The sequence below is a fragment of the Cyprinus carpio genome, chromosome B4 (assembly GCF_018340385.1).
Source record: "Cyprinus carpio isolate SPL01 chromosome B4, ASM1834038v1, whole genome shotgun sequence".
Taxonomy (NCBI): Eukaryota; Metazoa; Chordata; class Actinopteri; order Cypriniformes; family Cyprinidae; genus Cyprinus; species Cyprinus carpio.
The window spans coordinates 994,390-1,009,582 of record NC_056600.1 but is presented as its reverse complement, the minus strand read 5'-3'; the positions used below and the strand labels follow the sequence as shown (position 1 = coordinate 1,009,582).

General features: G+C 45.1%; 1 protein-coding gene across 4 annotated transcripts in view; it reads right to left on the bottom strand.

The window, feature by feature from the left end:
• Window positions 1-179: 179 nt before the first annotated feature.
• LOC109054867 (protein PHTF2-like) overlaps window positions 180-15,193 on the bottom strand; it is an 18,440-nt gene continuing 3,426 nt past the window's right edge. For 2 of the 4 annotated variants that reach the window (XM_042721503.1, XM_042721504.1), the window contains 18 exons: window positions 13,508-13,588; window positions 12,781-12,837; window positions 12,613-12,624; window positions 8,855-8,924; window positions 8,583-8,741; window positions 7,897-8,065; window positions 7,262-7,423; window positions 6,722-6,920; window positions 3,785-3,958; window positions 3,464-3,685; window positions 2,651-2,779; window positions 2,297-2,569; window positions 2,082-2,213; window positions 1,905-1,991; window positions 1,666-1,821; window positions 1,464-1,559; window positions 1,234-1,359; window positions 180-1,155 (listed from right to left, as the gene is read on the bottom strand). In XM_042721503.1, the coding sequence (XP_042577437.1) occupies window positions 1,135-1,155; window positions 1,234-1,359; window positions 1,464-1,559; window positions 1,666-1,821; window positions 1,905-1,991; window positions 2,082-2,213; window positions 2,297-2,569; window positions 2,651-2,779; window positions 3,464-3,685; window positions 3,785-3,958; window positions 6,722-6,920; window positions 7,262-7,423; window positions 7,897-8,065; window positions 8,583-8,741; window positions 8,855-8,924; window positions 12,613-12,624; window positions 12,781-12,837; window positions 13,508-13,552 (2,289 nt within the window). In that variant the 5' untranslated portion in view covers window positions 13,553-13,588 and the 3' untranslated portion in view covers window positions 180-1,134. The remainder of the gene's footprint in view (window positions 1,156-1,233; window positions 1,360-1,463; window positions 1,560-1,665; window positions 1,822-1,904; window positions 1,992-2,081; window positions 2,214-2,296; window positions 2,570-2,650; window positions 2,780-3,463; window positions 3,686-3,784; window positions 3,959-6,721; window positions 6,921-7,261; window positions 7,424-7,896; window positions 8,066-8,582; window positions 8,742-8,854; window positions 8,925-12,612; window positions 12,625-12,780; window positions 12,838-13,507; window positions 13,589-15,193) is intronic. The other 2 variants (XM_042721507.1, XM_042721505.1) reach the window with 2 other exon arrangements.

Genomic DNA, 15,193 nt, shown 5'->3' with positions numbered 1-15,193 from the left:
AACATTTTTGTGAAGTGTTTAAAATGGGGAAAAAAAAAAGATGTCAACTAAAATTATTTGACATTTGTAATTTGTGCACGACCCGTTCAGCCGGATACCGCACATACCTGGTGAGTTCACAGGTTAGTTAGCCGATGGTTGATGCACCTGATCAGATCAAGAAGTTTGAGCGCTAAAAACACTTTTCATGAGAGATTTATTTTGTACAGTGTGTTGAAATATAAGTTTCACCAGCACAAGATTCTCGTGAAGCTGGCCGTACCTTCATCTGAGATTCATACACAGAAACTAGAAACACAAGATTCTCTCTGAAAAGCGTACGAGACGTTCAGTTTCTCCATTTCTTTAAATAGTGTTTCTTAGTAACAGAACATTTTCCCTCCATGAACAGAAATATCAAACTTTAAACAGCATCACAACAACAAAAGAAGTAACTCTGTCAGTCCCCTTTACAAAGCAGAGTTCAGAGAGTCGAATACATTCATCTCCAGCGAAAACAAAGGAAAAGAAAAACACTTTGGTCGCTACGCCATCTGTCCCGTTGACTCTGACTGTAACATGACTGAAACCTGTAACATTTTCTTCTTTAAAGTGCACATTTTGAGGCTTTCCTAACTGACACACAGGTGTTTACAGACCGACGGAGTGTGTGTGGGTCACAGACGACACGTGGAGCTCCTGAATCAGTGTGTGAGCAGACGCAGCAGTGTTCATCTGAACTCACTCACACTTATTGCTGAGAATAAAAACAAAGCTGAAAAACTGCAGATCATCTGATGAAACTCACACGCGTGTAAGACGGCAGTTTCAGTTGTGTGTGTGTGTGTCATCACGTCATGATGGGGCTTTTCTCCTGGTTTCAGTAACTCAGATCAGACTGCGCTGATTAGCTTTCCTATGAGAACGTCACATCACGAGCTAAAATAATACTTAAAACAATTGTAACAGCTAAAACAAATACTTCAGAATAAAAAAACACTGAAAGGGTAAAATAAATAGCTGAATTGCACAAGCACTCTGATATGACCGAACAACAGGTCAAGAGTTCATTGTCAGGAAGCCCGTCGAGGGAAAACAGCGCCGCCGTGTGTTTGAGACGCAGCCTCGCCTCGTGAAGCTGAAATCAGCGCAGAATCATGATTTGATCTTCCACAGCTGTGAACCAAACACACAAACTGTGAACACACTGTCAACAATATGAGAGACTCACAATCCACAGCGAGCGGCTCTCACCTTCAGGTTGAAGCCCAGCAGGTCGCTGATGACCCCCGACACGGCCGACAGAATCACCACCTGAGTGATGTTATACAGCAGAGGATTCATGGTCAGACCGTACAGACGGAACGGAGCATCCAACTCCTGCGGGACAGAGACAGGGTCAGCGCTTCAGAGTCCGGCTGCGATCGCGTGTGTGTGTGTGTGTGTGTGTGTGTGTGTGTGTGTGTGTGTTTGTGTTCTGATACCTTCAGTAATTTGGTGGCCAGTTTGAGGACGTTGTTGACCAGAGTGAGTTCTTCTTTCTTATTTGGTTTCTTTTCCATTTTCAAGTACAAGTTAATCTGAAACAGAAACACATCAGATGAGACTCAGGGATGTCTGTGTGTTTTACAGTATCTCGTGTGTGTGTGTGTGTGTGTGTGTGTGTGTGTGTGTGTGTGTGTGTACCTGTTCTGTGAGTAAGATGGAGGTGTTGCTGTATTTCTTGCTGGTTTCTGAGCCCAGCGTGACGAACCGCAGCAGGTACAGCGACAGCGAGGCGCACCAGATCATCAGCTCCCAGTTATAGTGAAGCTCCAGGAACGTCTCGTGCACGTGCAGCAGCTGCAGGAGAAACACTGCCATCAACACCGGAGCAAAACACGCTAGTCACCAGAGACACACACGGAGTTCATGCAGCGACTGACCTGAGCGCAGCAGATGAAGACCACCGAGAGCGTGAGCAGAAACGCAGAGGAGACGATCACGTCCACCGAGCGCTGCGGACCTCGCCGCTGCACACAGAGACAGACGGGAATCATCCCCGCGTTAGGGACACGAGTATCTCATCAAGGACTAAACTGAGAGCTCAGTGAGCGCCGTACCTTCAGGTAAGAGCGCAGCGACAGCCACATCTTAATGTTCTGCACCTTCTTCAGCCGGAAATGAGGGACCTCTGATTTTCTGGCTCTCCGCGCCGACGTCAAGTGACCGAACAACTTCGCAAACAGCAGCCGCTGAAAAACCAGGATCAGACAAACGCTGAGACGCTGGACAGGAAGCTCGGGGCTCGGCGTGTGGATGCTGACGCCGCACTCACCTGCCTGTACGTCCTCTCAGCGACGCTGAGCAAGAAGAAGAAGAGCCAGATGAGACAGACCCGCACCACGAAGCTCACGCTCACCATCGCCATCACCAGAGCGTCAGCGGACGAGCCGAAGGCCACAGACACCAGCTCACCGGCCGACAGAGACGCCAGCTGCTCCGGCTCTTTGTGCTGGAACAGTCTGAACGCAAACGGAGTCAACCCCAGCGTCACAGACACCAGGTTCCCGAAGATCTGATAGCCGATCCCTGGAGTGTAGAGATTGACCTGCGGGCGAGAGCGTGTGGGTGTCACGAGGCGTTCAGAGTTCATCAGTTCACTGCCTTCCTTCCTCTGCGTCACACTCACCCTGTTCATAATCATGCCGCTGATTTCCAGCACAGACATGTCTGCTTTCTTGCATTCGTTTCCTTCCCACACGATGGCGCTGACGCGCTCCAGGCCCGGATTAGAGCTGTGCAGCCACGGCACGTGACCTTCTCCAGCAGCAGAGCGACACACACACACACACACGCACACACACACACGCATCATTTACATGCTTACTGCAACAAAACACCAGGGGCCAGTTGTTCAAAGTTTCATCTGGATCAGAATGATCTGGATTTGGAAATCCCATGTTCTGCGATCCAAGACCAGGTAACCCATCTTACTTTTTTCAAAGCAAAATTGACTTGCATCACCCTGATCCAGATACACACTTTTCAGATTTCCAAATCTGGATTACTAGTGCTCTACGGAGGCCCTAAAGGGACATGCTGATGGAAAAAAAAAAAGAGATGGGAAAAAAAACACTAACTACTTCTGACTGGTCCATCTCTGATGATTGTGCCAATGTAGTTTACAAAAAGTGATAAAAAAAAAAAAAAAAAAAACTTTTGATATTGACAGCTATTTGGGGATTTAAGGATATTACACGTTACAAATGTTATCCCAATCTCACTAAAACACTTTACAACACAAACTGATTTAATCCAGATCAAAACCAAGATTGGATTTTGTGATCTAATCCGAATTCAGAATCCTTTTTCTCTTAAACAACCCATTTTCAAGATTTGATCCAATCCAACGGCCAAAATCTGATCAGATTACTATTGAACAGCTGGCTCCAGCAGCTCAAATCTGAACCAGTGAGGCACCAGCGGAGGATCTGCAACGCACCTGATGAAACGGGTCGTCTCTGAACTCTTTCTTGGAGGCAGAGCAGATGGCGGATCCGTCGGCGTCTGTTTCGCTGGAGCAGGAGGAGCGGCACTCGGCGCAGTGCAGGAAGTCCTCCCACAGAACATCCTCCGTCTCAGACTCGTGCCGCGCGCTCTCAGAGTCCTGCGTCCTGGAGCTGGAGCACCGCGAGCTGCAGCTGGTGTTCGACTTCAGCGTCTCCTGAGACCAAACCACACATGAAGGAGTCTGTGTCTGTGCTCCTACAGAAGAACTGATCGTGTGTGTGTGTGTGTGTGTGTGTGTGTGTGTGTGTTTTACCTCAGCAGTGTAATGCTTCTTGTAGTGGTGTGCTTTCCTGTTGCGCAGCGTGCAGTCGCTGTTCTTGCGCTCCACTCCTCTGCGGAGGGTGCTGTAGTTCTCTGGGTCTTCTTCACTGGACGCTTCACCCGACATGTTCTCCACTCCACGAGGAGCCGCAGCCTCAGACGGACACTGACACGCACAAAACACACGTCAGTCATGGCTCCACGTGTGTGTGTGTGTGTGCGTGTATTCTGCAGCTCTGAATCTACTGGACTTGAGTGCAGCCTTTGATACAGTAGATCATGGGATTCTCCTAAAGCGTTGATCACATTTATTTGGGAGTGGTTCAAGTCTTATTTTGTGAACAGAGTATTTTCAGTGAAGTACGGTGACTTTGTTTCATCTACAGCCTCCATTGCCTGTGGGGTTCCTCAGGGTTCTGTTATTGGCCCTGTATTGTTTTCTTTTTACATGCTGTCTCGATTTTTTTAAGAAATACAGCAGTTTTGTCTTACCATTTGAATGCCGATGATAGACAAATTTCTCCCTTTGAAACATGGAGAGAATTGTGGTTCAAATGTACTTTTAGCCTGTCTGGAAGAGGTGAAGAGCTGGATTGCTCACAATTTGGTTCAGTTGAAGGTAGAGGATGCTCAGACATTGCCACTTATTGGTCCTTGGTCAGCCTACTGTCATGAAGATAAGGAATTTCGGAGTTTTAAAATGTGACAAGCAGGTTAATGCTGTGGTATAGAGTTGTATTTCCCAGATTACGTCTCTTGCTCAATTAAAACCTATTTTGTTGATGAAAGATTTAGAAAAGGTCATTACTGCCTTTAGAGTATTTTGTCTGGACTGCTGTAATGTTTTTTATGTGGGGTCCTGTCAGACCATTATTTCACGCTTACAACTAGCTCAGAATGCAGAAGCTAGGCTGCTTGTGAATGCTAAGAAAAGTCAACACATCTCTCCTATCTTGGTCTCACGCAGATAGCAACCAGTGGGGTTTCAGGATAAAATATCAGGTTCTGTTGTATGTGTTCAAGGCAGTGCATGGAATGGCTACTGCTTTTTTTCTCTGAGCTGATTACTTTCCGACAGTCATCTAGGTCTTTAAGAGCAACATATAAGTTGTTTCTTACTGTCCCACGAGCTCATTTAAATCTGAGAGAGGATCAGGCCTTAGCTGTTGCAGGTCCAAGGCTCTGAGATTAGAGAGATTACATCCATAAATGTTTTCAAATCTGGGGTTAAAAATAATTTCTTGTCATTAGCTTTCAAGGAGTTGGGCTAGTATCTGTGTTTTTATTTGGACTGTCTGTGTTATGTATTGTATATAGCTGTATGTTTGATTGTACAGCACTTTGGCCTTCAGGTGCAGTTGTAAAGTGCTTTATAAATAAAAGGAATAAATGTGTGTGAGTGAGTGTGAGTGTGTGTGTGTGTGTGTGTGTGTGTGTTAGTGTGTGTGAGTGTGTGTGTTTGTGTGAGTGTTAGTGTGTGTGAGTTTAGGAGTGTGAGTGTGAGTGTGTGTGTGAGTGTGTGTGTGTGTGAGGTTTTGGTGGTGTGTGTGAGTTTAGTGTGGCCTTTGATACAGTAGATCATGGGATTCTCCTAAAGCGTTGATCACATTTATTTGGGAGTGGTTCAAGTCTTATTTTGTGAACAGAGTATTTTCAGTGAAGTACGGTGACTTTGTTTCATCTACAGCCTCCATTGCCTGTGGGGTTCCTCAGGGTTCTGTTATTGGCCCTGTATTGTTTTCTTTTTACATGCTGTCTCTATGCTCGATTTTTAAGAAATACAGTTTGTCTTACCATTTGAATGCCGATGATAGACAAATTTCTCCCTTTGAAACATGGAGAGAATTGTGGTTCAAATGTACTTTTAGCCTGTCTGGAAGAGGTGAAGAGCTGGATTGCTCACAATTTGGTTCAGTTGAAGGTAGAGGATGCTCAGACATTGCCACTTATTTAGGTCCTTGGTCAGCCTACTGTCATGAAGATAAGGAATTTAGGAGTTTTAAAATGTGACAAGCAGGTTAATGCTGTGGTATAGAGTTGTATTTCCCAGATTACGTCTCTTGCTCAATTAAAACCTATTTTGTTGATGAAAGATTTAGAAAAGGTCATTACTGCCTTTAGAGTATTTTGTCTGGACTGCTGTAATGTTTTTTTATGTGGGGTCCTGTCAGACCATTATTTCACGCTTACAACTAGCTCAGAATGCAGAAGCTAGGCTGCTTGTGAATGCTCAGAAGAGTCAACACATCTCTCCTATCTTGGTCTCACGCAGATAGCAACCAGTGGGTTTCAGGATAAAATATCAGGTTCTGTTGTATGTGTTCAAGGCAGTGCATGGAATGGCTACTGCTTTTTTGTCTGAGATGATTACTTGCCCACAGTCATCTAGGTCTTTAAGATCAACATATAAGTTGTTTCTTACTGTCCCACGAGCTCATTTAAAGCTGAGAGAGGATCAGGCCTTAGCTGTTGCAGGTCCAAGGCTCTGAGATTAGAGAGATTACATCCATAAATGTTTTCAAATCTGGGGTTAAAAATAATTTCTTGTCATTAGCTTTCAAGGAGTTGGGCTAGTATCTGTGTTTTTATTTGGACTGTCTGTGTTATGTATTGTATATAGCTGTATGTTGATTGTACAGCACTTTGGCCTTCAGGTGCAGTTGTAAAGTGCTTTATAAATAAAAGGAATGAATGAGTGAGTGTGTGTGTGTGTGTGTGTGTGTCTGTGAGTGTGTGTGTGTGTGAGTTAGTGTGTGTGAGTTAGTGAGGAGTGTGTGTGAGTGTGTGTGTGTGTGTGTGTGTGTGTGAGTGAGTAGTGTGAGTGTGAGTGACAGCAGGGTGTGTGAGGTGTGTGAGGTGTATGTGTGTGTGTGAGTGAGGTGTGTGTGTGTGTGTGTGTGTGTGTGTGTGTGTGTGTGTGTGTGTGTACCTTGCCCGTGGGCGGCAGGATCAGCTGGTTTCGGGGGTGCTGGAGGCTCCAGTGTGTCTCGGAGCGCAGCAGGTCGCAGTGAGGCTCGTGCAGCTGTAAACCCTCCTCGCTGCTTTTGCTGGTGATGCGGCCGTCCAGAGACACGTATCCATTGTCCGTCTCTGTAGACTTATCGATGGACAGCTTGGACTTTTTAGACCTGATGGGACAGTAAGGAAAAGAGCAGGTTCTACTAAAGGCTGTGCGTTTGATCAAGTGACGTGTGGAAGCGCAGCTCTGTTCTCTACAACAAACGCTGATGGGAGCTTGTGAATCAGTAGAAAGAGAACCGGTTTCTGGAGACAGTCACAGCTGTGCTTCTGGGGGAAAAACAACTGAAACAGAGCAAATGGAATAAAATAGCTACAAAATCCCTTTATCTAGTGAGGAACCTCAAAGAGAGACTTAAAACTGCACTGCAGCACAAAGACGTGGTTTCAGGAAAAGACTTGTAGCCAAGAAGATTGTTAGAGGAAATGAAAGAAAGAGAGAAATACACACCCCGCTTTAAAGATACCATGCCAGAAATCTCTGAAGAAAGCGACGAGGCTGCGTGAGCCGGCGGACAGCGAGCCCTGCGGCGCCCCCTCCTGCGTGTTATCAGTAGTGCTAGAGCCGTCGCCTTCTCTATGAATGTCCAAATGAGCCGCTTTCCTCAACTTCCTTTAGCGAGAGACAGTAAAGTGCAGAAAACTTAGAAATCTTAAAATGGAGCGAACTTTGATTCCCAAAGTCAAGCGAAGCGAAAGGCCTGAAAGAGACGCCGACTCAGCGGAGATGATTCAACCGAACTCTAAAATTATTCATTTGCATTGGAGCTTGTTAATCAAAATCATTTGGATTTTATATCCTTTAGAGAATTCATTTCTATTCATGCTTCTGGAATATGACTGGTCATTTGTGCTTGTAATGGCATATCTTTTTATGATGCTGACAATACCCTTATAATGAAGACATAAGTGCCTGTCACAAGTGTGAATTTGATTTGGATCCTCAAATCAAGAGAAAGATTTTCATGAATTCAGCAGAATCATCTCGACGTTCTGACGCTTCCCTGATTTCATCTGTAGTGTTTCACTGTCAGTGAGACGGCTGAACTTCAGGAGAAACCAGTCACACATAGAGGAGAGTCTGACCTGCGACGCTTCCCGCTGCCGCCGCCGCCGCTGGCTTTAGGAGTGTGTGTGGAGACGATCTGGCAGTGAACGGTTCCTAACAGCAGCATCAGCCAGATGCCGCCAAACACCTCGGTGACGGGGATGCCGTGAGGACTGGAGATGCTGAAAAACAACGCCGCCGCCAGCACTGCAACACAAACACACACCGATGACATGAGCGGCACTTCTCCACTCATGAGTGACAGGAAAACACACATAATCCAGTGCAGCTAATCAAAGAAATGTCCATCATTAGGACAGTAAAATAAACTCAGATTAAAGCTTCACTTTCAGCCATGACAAACATGGATTATTTTAAGGAGAGATTTGTTACTCAATGATTACACACTCTCCCTGTTCTCTTTAGTAACCTGTAAAAATAAAAGCACCTTAACTCCACCCAGATCTATTTACACACGTCTCTGACGAGAAAAACAACTACAGTGACCTCAATGAACAACATAAAACCAATCATACGTGTCATTCAGTCGAACTGAAGGAGCGACTGCAGTTGGACGTGTAGATGTGAATCACCATCAGTGCGTCACAAACACACCTGACCAAGACCACACTCCAATCACAGTAAGGACAGACAGCATGATACAATAATTCTGTCTGACATTAGTCTGCTGAAAAACAAGCGATGTGTTTGAAGAAACGCTCACCCTGCAGCAGGTAGAGAGACAGCAGCAGGTAGAAGATGGCTCTCGACGTCACCTGAATCCACCAGCGGAAGAAAAATGGGAAGAAAACCACTCTAACGATGCCCTTCCGGGTCAGAGAGGTCCACGGGCTCTCGGGCTTCGCTTTAGCAAACGCAGAACCTGACGAATAAAACCCAAGACGAGTTACGAGCCGCGACTGACCTGTGAAACGGACCTGAACGTGACATGAACACAGACACCAAAAACATCAAATACAGGTATGTGTGTCTGACCTCTGACCAGATCCACATCAATCAGGTCCGGCTTCACGTGACCGGTCTTCTTCGGTTTGTTCCTCAGACCCTGCAGACAGACAGATGCTCATCAGACAGACAGACAGAGAGATGCTCATCAGACAGAGCGACAGACAGATAGACAGACACTCATCAGATAGACAGACACTCATTAGACAGACAGACACAGAGAAGACAGACACTCATTAGACAGACAGACACAGAGACAGACAGAGAGACAGACAGACAGACAGACAGACAGACAGACAGAGAGACAGACAGATGCTGATCAGACAGACAGACACAGAGACAGAGACAGACAGACACTAACAGACAGAAGACAGACACAGAGACAGACAGAGAGACAGACACAGAGACAGACAGACAGACAGACAGACAGACACTCATCAGACAGAGAGACAGACAGACAGATGCTCATCAGACAGACAGACACAGAGACAGACAGACAGACAGACAGACACTCATCAGACAGAGAGACAGACAGACAGACACTCATCAGACAGACAGACACAGAGACAGACACTCATCAGACAGAGAGACAGACAGACAGATGCTCATCAGACAGAGAGACACAGAGACAGACACTCATCAGACAGAGAGACAGACAGAGAGACAGACAGACAGATGCTCATCAGACAGACAGAGACAGAGACAGACAGACAGACAGACAGACACTCATCAGACAGAGAGACAGACAGACAGATGCTCATCAGACAGAGAGACAGACAGACAGACAGACAGACAGACAGACAGAGAGATGCTCATCAGACAGAGAGACAGACAGACAGACAGACAGACAGACAGAGAGATGCTCATTAGACAGACAGACAGACAGACAGATAGAGAGACAGACAGACAGATGCTCATCAGACAGAGAGACAGACAGACAGACAGACAGACAGACAGACAGAGAGATGCTCATCAGACAGACAGACAGACAGATAGAGAGACAGACAGACAGGTGACAAGATGACTTACAGGTGCATTTTCCATTACAGACTTGCATAATGACAGCGTTTCCATTCACCGATGTGTGACTGAAACGTATTTTTTTCCTCTCACAACACAGTCATTTGCGTACATTGCAGCCACTGCACTAGCCATTATTTTTAATCAAAGGAGACAGCCGCTTATGGGACGCTTTTCTATAAAAACAAGCATTGAATAGAGTGTCCGTGTAAATAAGGGGTTATCCAAGCATTCATGGCGAGAAAAGCCCTTTATACTTGAGAGCGGCCTTGTATGAAGTGTTCCTTGGAGGTTATAGTACAGGTGACCCGTTTACATTGCAGTTTTGCAATATATTCCTTTTCTGAATTGCCTAAAAACCACATCATGCAAGCTTAAAAACTTTGTGACATATGGGAGCTTTTATTTCCATTAGGCGTATTTTTGTATTCACAGTTTCAAGTGGCACAATTTAAAGGGTAATGGAGACGCAGCTAGTGTCTTCTGCCACAGCAGATCATTCATTCATACTGACGGGGCAAACCATGCGTCTCGCCACACACACTTCTCATCATATCAGTTTAATTAATAAAGATTAACAAGATCAATAAGTGAATTCATAACCAGAGTGCAATAAAGACTTTCAGCAGGATCTGAAGCTGCTCTTTTAGTCACACTCATTATTAGTTTATTCATATAAAGCCCTCCAAATATCAGTTCACACACAAACACGAGCCTTGCACCTCTCATGGTGTTTGTGATGCTGTCTATTAAGGGTGCAGTGCTGTGTTTCATGCCCTCATTAGTTTCCTGTTGCACTGGCGCTCATGTAACCAGAGAGCCGTGTACCGCGGCCTGTCTTCTGCTAATAACCAGCTGTAAACAGCAGATATTCTCACAGACAGCAGTGATCTCAAGATCAGAACCAGCCGCAAACAACAAAAACACAGATGTGCTTCCTGTTCATCCCTGCTAACTTCCTGCGGCTGTTTTCATGGGAAAGCACAGGTTAAAGCCGTGTTGTAGCGGACGACGCTTCGAGTGACCCAACGCTCTTCTCTTATTCCAATCTTTAACTTCTCCAAAAATATTACTTTAAAACCAGTTCAGGCCTGACAATATAAAAAATCTTTTTAATTTCCACAAATAATTAAAAGCAGCGGAATCAACAAATTATGCTTTAGAAACAAGTTGAATACGAGCAGCACACTCACATACGCTGCTGATGGCAGACGAACAGTCATTTCATCAAAAATACCTTCCCTGTCAGAATCTGAATAATAACTCTACAGTCAGTCCTGACATAAGAGAAAAATATTATGAAATAGATCGTTCAGATTCTATGCTGATTGGATGAGCTGCATTCAAACTGTCATTAAGTATTGATAAAACCTGGGACACACATCCTCTGTTCATGCATCGTTTATTGTTTTTACTCAGAATATTACAGATGACTTTAAAGTCCCCCGTAGTCAAATATTTTATCCCTTAAAACTCATCTTTGATCATCAAAATGACATTTAAATGTTTTTTCTTGTCTTTTTCCTTTTCTTTTCCTTAAAATAGCTTGAATGTAACTCAGCACTCTTGCCTCATTTACTATACGCTGATCTATGAATATGCAAATGAGCCCCGCCTCCACTCAGTCACAGCAGCCAGCGGCTCCTGATCCACTGAACTGTAGTAAACACAAAACAATGGCATACACGGATAATGACTGATGAAACTATGTTTTTATAAGCGGACAACTACAGTGAATACTGTAACATTCGTTAAAGTTACTTGATGATGTTGTGTCCTAAGATGCCTTGAAGACTTGAATACAGCCGTTTGTGATTCTGAATTCGTGCCGGCGATCATACGTGTGTCTGGTCTGACTCCAGGCTACTTTTACACTGTTGCCATGGATTATAATGCAAGTTAGCGGTTCTAAATTCACGTTAAACCACAGCTTCATGGGTTTTTTGTTCTAATTTCTATTTGGTTTTGTGCTGGTATTGGTATATTTTGCATGCTAGTGATAGGAATCATTCCCTTGACGTGATTGGTTATTGGTTTGTGACGTAGCAAACCGAGGGCTGTTTCAAACCACAGTTCTGGGTCAGCCTTTGAGAAACTACAGTTTTAAGGAGAAAATACTCAGCAATGGTGTTGATAAATGGCTTGGCACATGGTTTGTCTAAAAGCATATTAAAAACACCACATAGACAAATAAACAACATAAAAAACTTGATTTTCACTACGGGGGGCTTTAACACTTCTAGTTACAGGCTTTAGCTGCTGTTGTTGATTCAGGCTGCAGTAGAATGACGGTAACGGATCGACTGATCAGGATTAGTGCTGAATCCAGACGGTCGGTGTGAGTGGATGCAGTCCTCGCTGCTGCTCATTCAGAGGATCAGGGCTGAATGAAGCCTGACTCAGACTTTCTGTTGTCTTTATTTTCATCTGCCTAGCCCTCGTTACGCAAGACATTCGGCCGAACATGAGTAACGGCGCAACCAGTCAAAGCAACACAAACAAACAAACTCAATGCAGATTCCCTCGAGCTGCTGCCATATTCCAGCCAATGAGATCCTGACTACAACGTACAACAGAGCCTCTATTTCATCATCATCATCATCAGACGTATGTGGGAGGAGTTTAAGACGTTCAGCTAAATCTCAGTAGATTACAGTAAACCCTGGTTACTGATGTCTGATCATGCTCTCACACAGATACAGGCTTCCAGTCATGTTAAAACACCACACGCAGTGCCACCTACAGGCAGAGAGCGGCACCGTACTCACCCCGCTGATAAACTGCTTCGAGGGAAGGGAGACAGAGACACGTTTAAAGGAAGAATGAGAGAATAACACACACACTAACAGACACACACTAACACACACACACACACATGCTCTTGCAGAGGCAGAATGAACAAGTGAAAGTCTAATCAAGAGTCGCTGACTCGTTACCTTGATCTCTCGCTGTTCCACTGATTTCTCCCATATCTGCTGGTCATACGCACCGATCTGACAGACGAGACAGACAGGTTATACATCCAAATCAATCAGTCAGCTGCCTGTTTAAACACGCTCTCCAGACATGGACCGTTCACTCATATTTACTGGAAGAGCGCGCTGATCTGTCACCTGTCAGTGCAAACACACCCAGAGCTCGTTATACGTGTTCATTATGTGATCAGACATGTTTAAAGAGGCGATGGTAATGAATGTTTTCTGGGTTGGAGCGCTGGTTCAGGATGGAGGTCGTGCGGCTTGAGTTTCTGGAGATCCGTGGAAACACAAGCATGAAGCTCTGATTGGTCTGATTGTTGCCGGGGGCAATAAGTACCGCGGCACGGTGTCATGTGCACGCTGGAGGTGAAGACGGCGATGCTGGACTCAAGTCACACGGTGGAAAAGACTCAATAATTCACGAGTTCAGTTTCATTAAACATACAGTGAGCACACAACCCTGCAGGAGAACAACCTGAGAGTGTAGCTCTGACGAAGCATCTTCTGTTTTGTTGTGAAGTCGTCGATTCAGGAAACATTCTCAGGATTTGTCCATGACTACAGTGAACTGAACCAAACTCTAATAAACCCTTCAGTTAGTCAGAGACATCAGAAGATCATCATCATCAGTGTTACAAACAGAAGCTCAATGTGAGCAAACATCAAACGATTTCAGATCTCTCACCTTCTTCTGGTACCAGAGCACAGCATCACGCACCTTCGACGCCATTTACATGTCAGGAGTCACACGCTGGAGCATTTTAATCTGTGAGAGAGAGACGGGAGGAGATCAGACAGAGCTCTGCGGTCTGACGCACTTAAGCTCTTCTTACCTGCAGCACAGGTGTGTCCAACACACACACACACACACAAAGTGCAGAGTCACACGCATAGTTGGCATGATTATTCTGCACACAACAGAATCTCGTAGAGATCAACCCTAACAACAAACACTGAGAGAGGAGAAAACTACACACAGTTACGTGTTTTATCTGAAGTGAATGAAATGCTGCATTCAGCTCGAGGCTGGAAACACCGCACAACTTCATCTCCCCTGATTCACAGTCTGCAGGTGACGCTAATTACTGAGAGTCAGAGCCAGAGATCTGAGTTGACAGATTTCATAGAACATTAGTGTCTGATGCTCACAGACTTTTCAGCATCAGACTCCAGACTGATTTAATCCAGTCGGAGGAGATCTAATATTTTCAGCCGATTTTAGAACACCTACTATTCTCTGTCCCGTGTCTCCTAAGTTTATGATGCCTAGTGTTTTAAGATCTGTTGAGATTTCAAAAGTTGTCTAGTTTATTCCAGCCTTAAACATCTCATCAGTTCATCCAAACACTGAAGTCAAACTCATGACATCGCTGTTTCTAACGCCATGATCTTCTGGATACAGGAACACATCTACTGACGGACCTCTCTCACGCGCACACACACACACACACACACACACACACACACACACACACACACACACACACACACACAGCCGACATCACACTAGATTGGCTTCATCTGTGAAATTATGGGTGTGAAACTGGGTGGTTGGAGCTGTGATACACACACACACACACACACACACACACCCCTGACATCACATCACACATAGATGAGCTTTTTTTACCTGCCCACATCATCAACATCAAATTTAGCACAAAGCAGGCACCAGCAGAACGGGAACATGTAACAGCCTGAAGGGACACGAGACACACACCCTCACTAGTGCACACTGAAGAGTGAACAGACCGGTCCTGCGCTCACTAAACACTTTCAATTGCATGTGATTTGTGCTTCTGCCAACCAACACAAACATCATCAACAGCTTCCTGATTTAGGATTCATCTTCTGAAAACTGCCAAATATCACTCCAGGATCAGTGAAGGCTCAGAGACACAGATCAGTGTGATTCAGAGTCAGATCCCGTCATGCTGTCATCAACGCATGCTTTTACAGCAGCAGCGGCACGTCATTACGCAACAATAAATAAAACCGCTCTAGACAAAACCTGCAAGAAATCAACACACACACACACACACACACACACACATGTCCTTCTGCTGATGTGTAACCCAACACATGGCTGTGCATGTTTCATGAAGGAGATGGACAGCAGTGTGTGTGTCACATCTGATACTGTGTGTGTGTGTGTGTCTCTGGAGGTCACACTGCAGTGTGTGTGTGTGTGTTCTTCACAGGCTAAATAAAGCAGCGCGTCTTCCTGCATGCGTCTGTAAGAGGAAACGGTTGCATTTATACTGTCTCTTAAGCCTCATGCAGAAACTCACCTCAAAACACAAAGACTCTCTCACACACACACACACACACACACACACACACACACACACACACACACACACACACACAC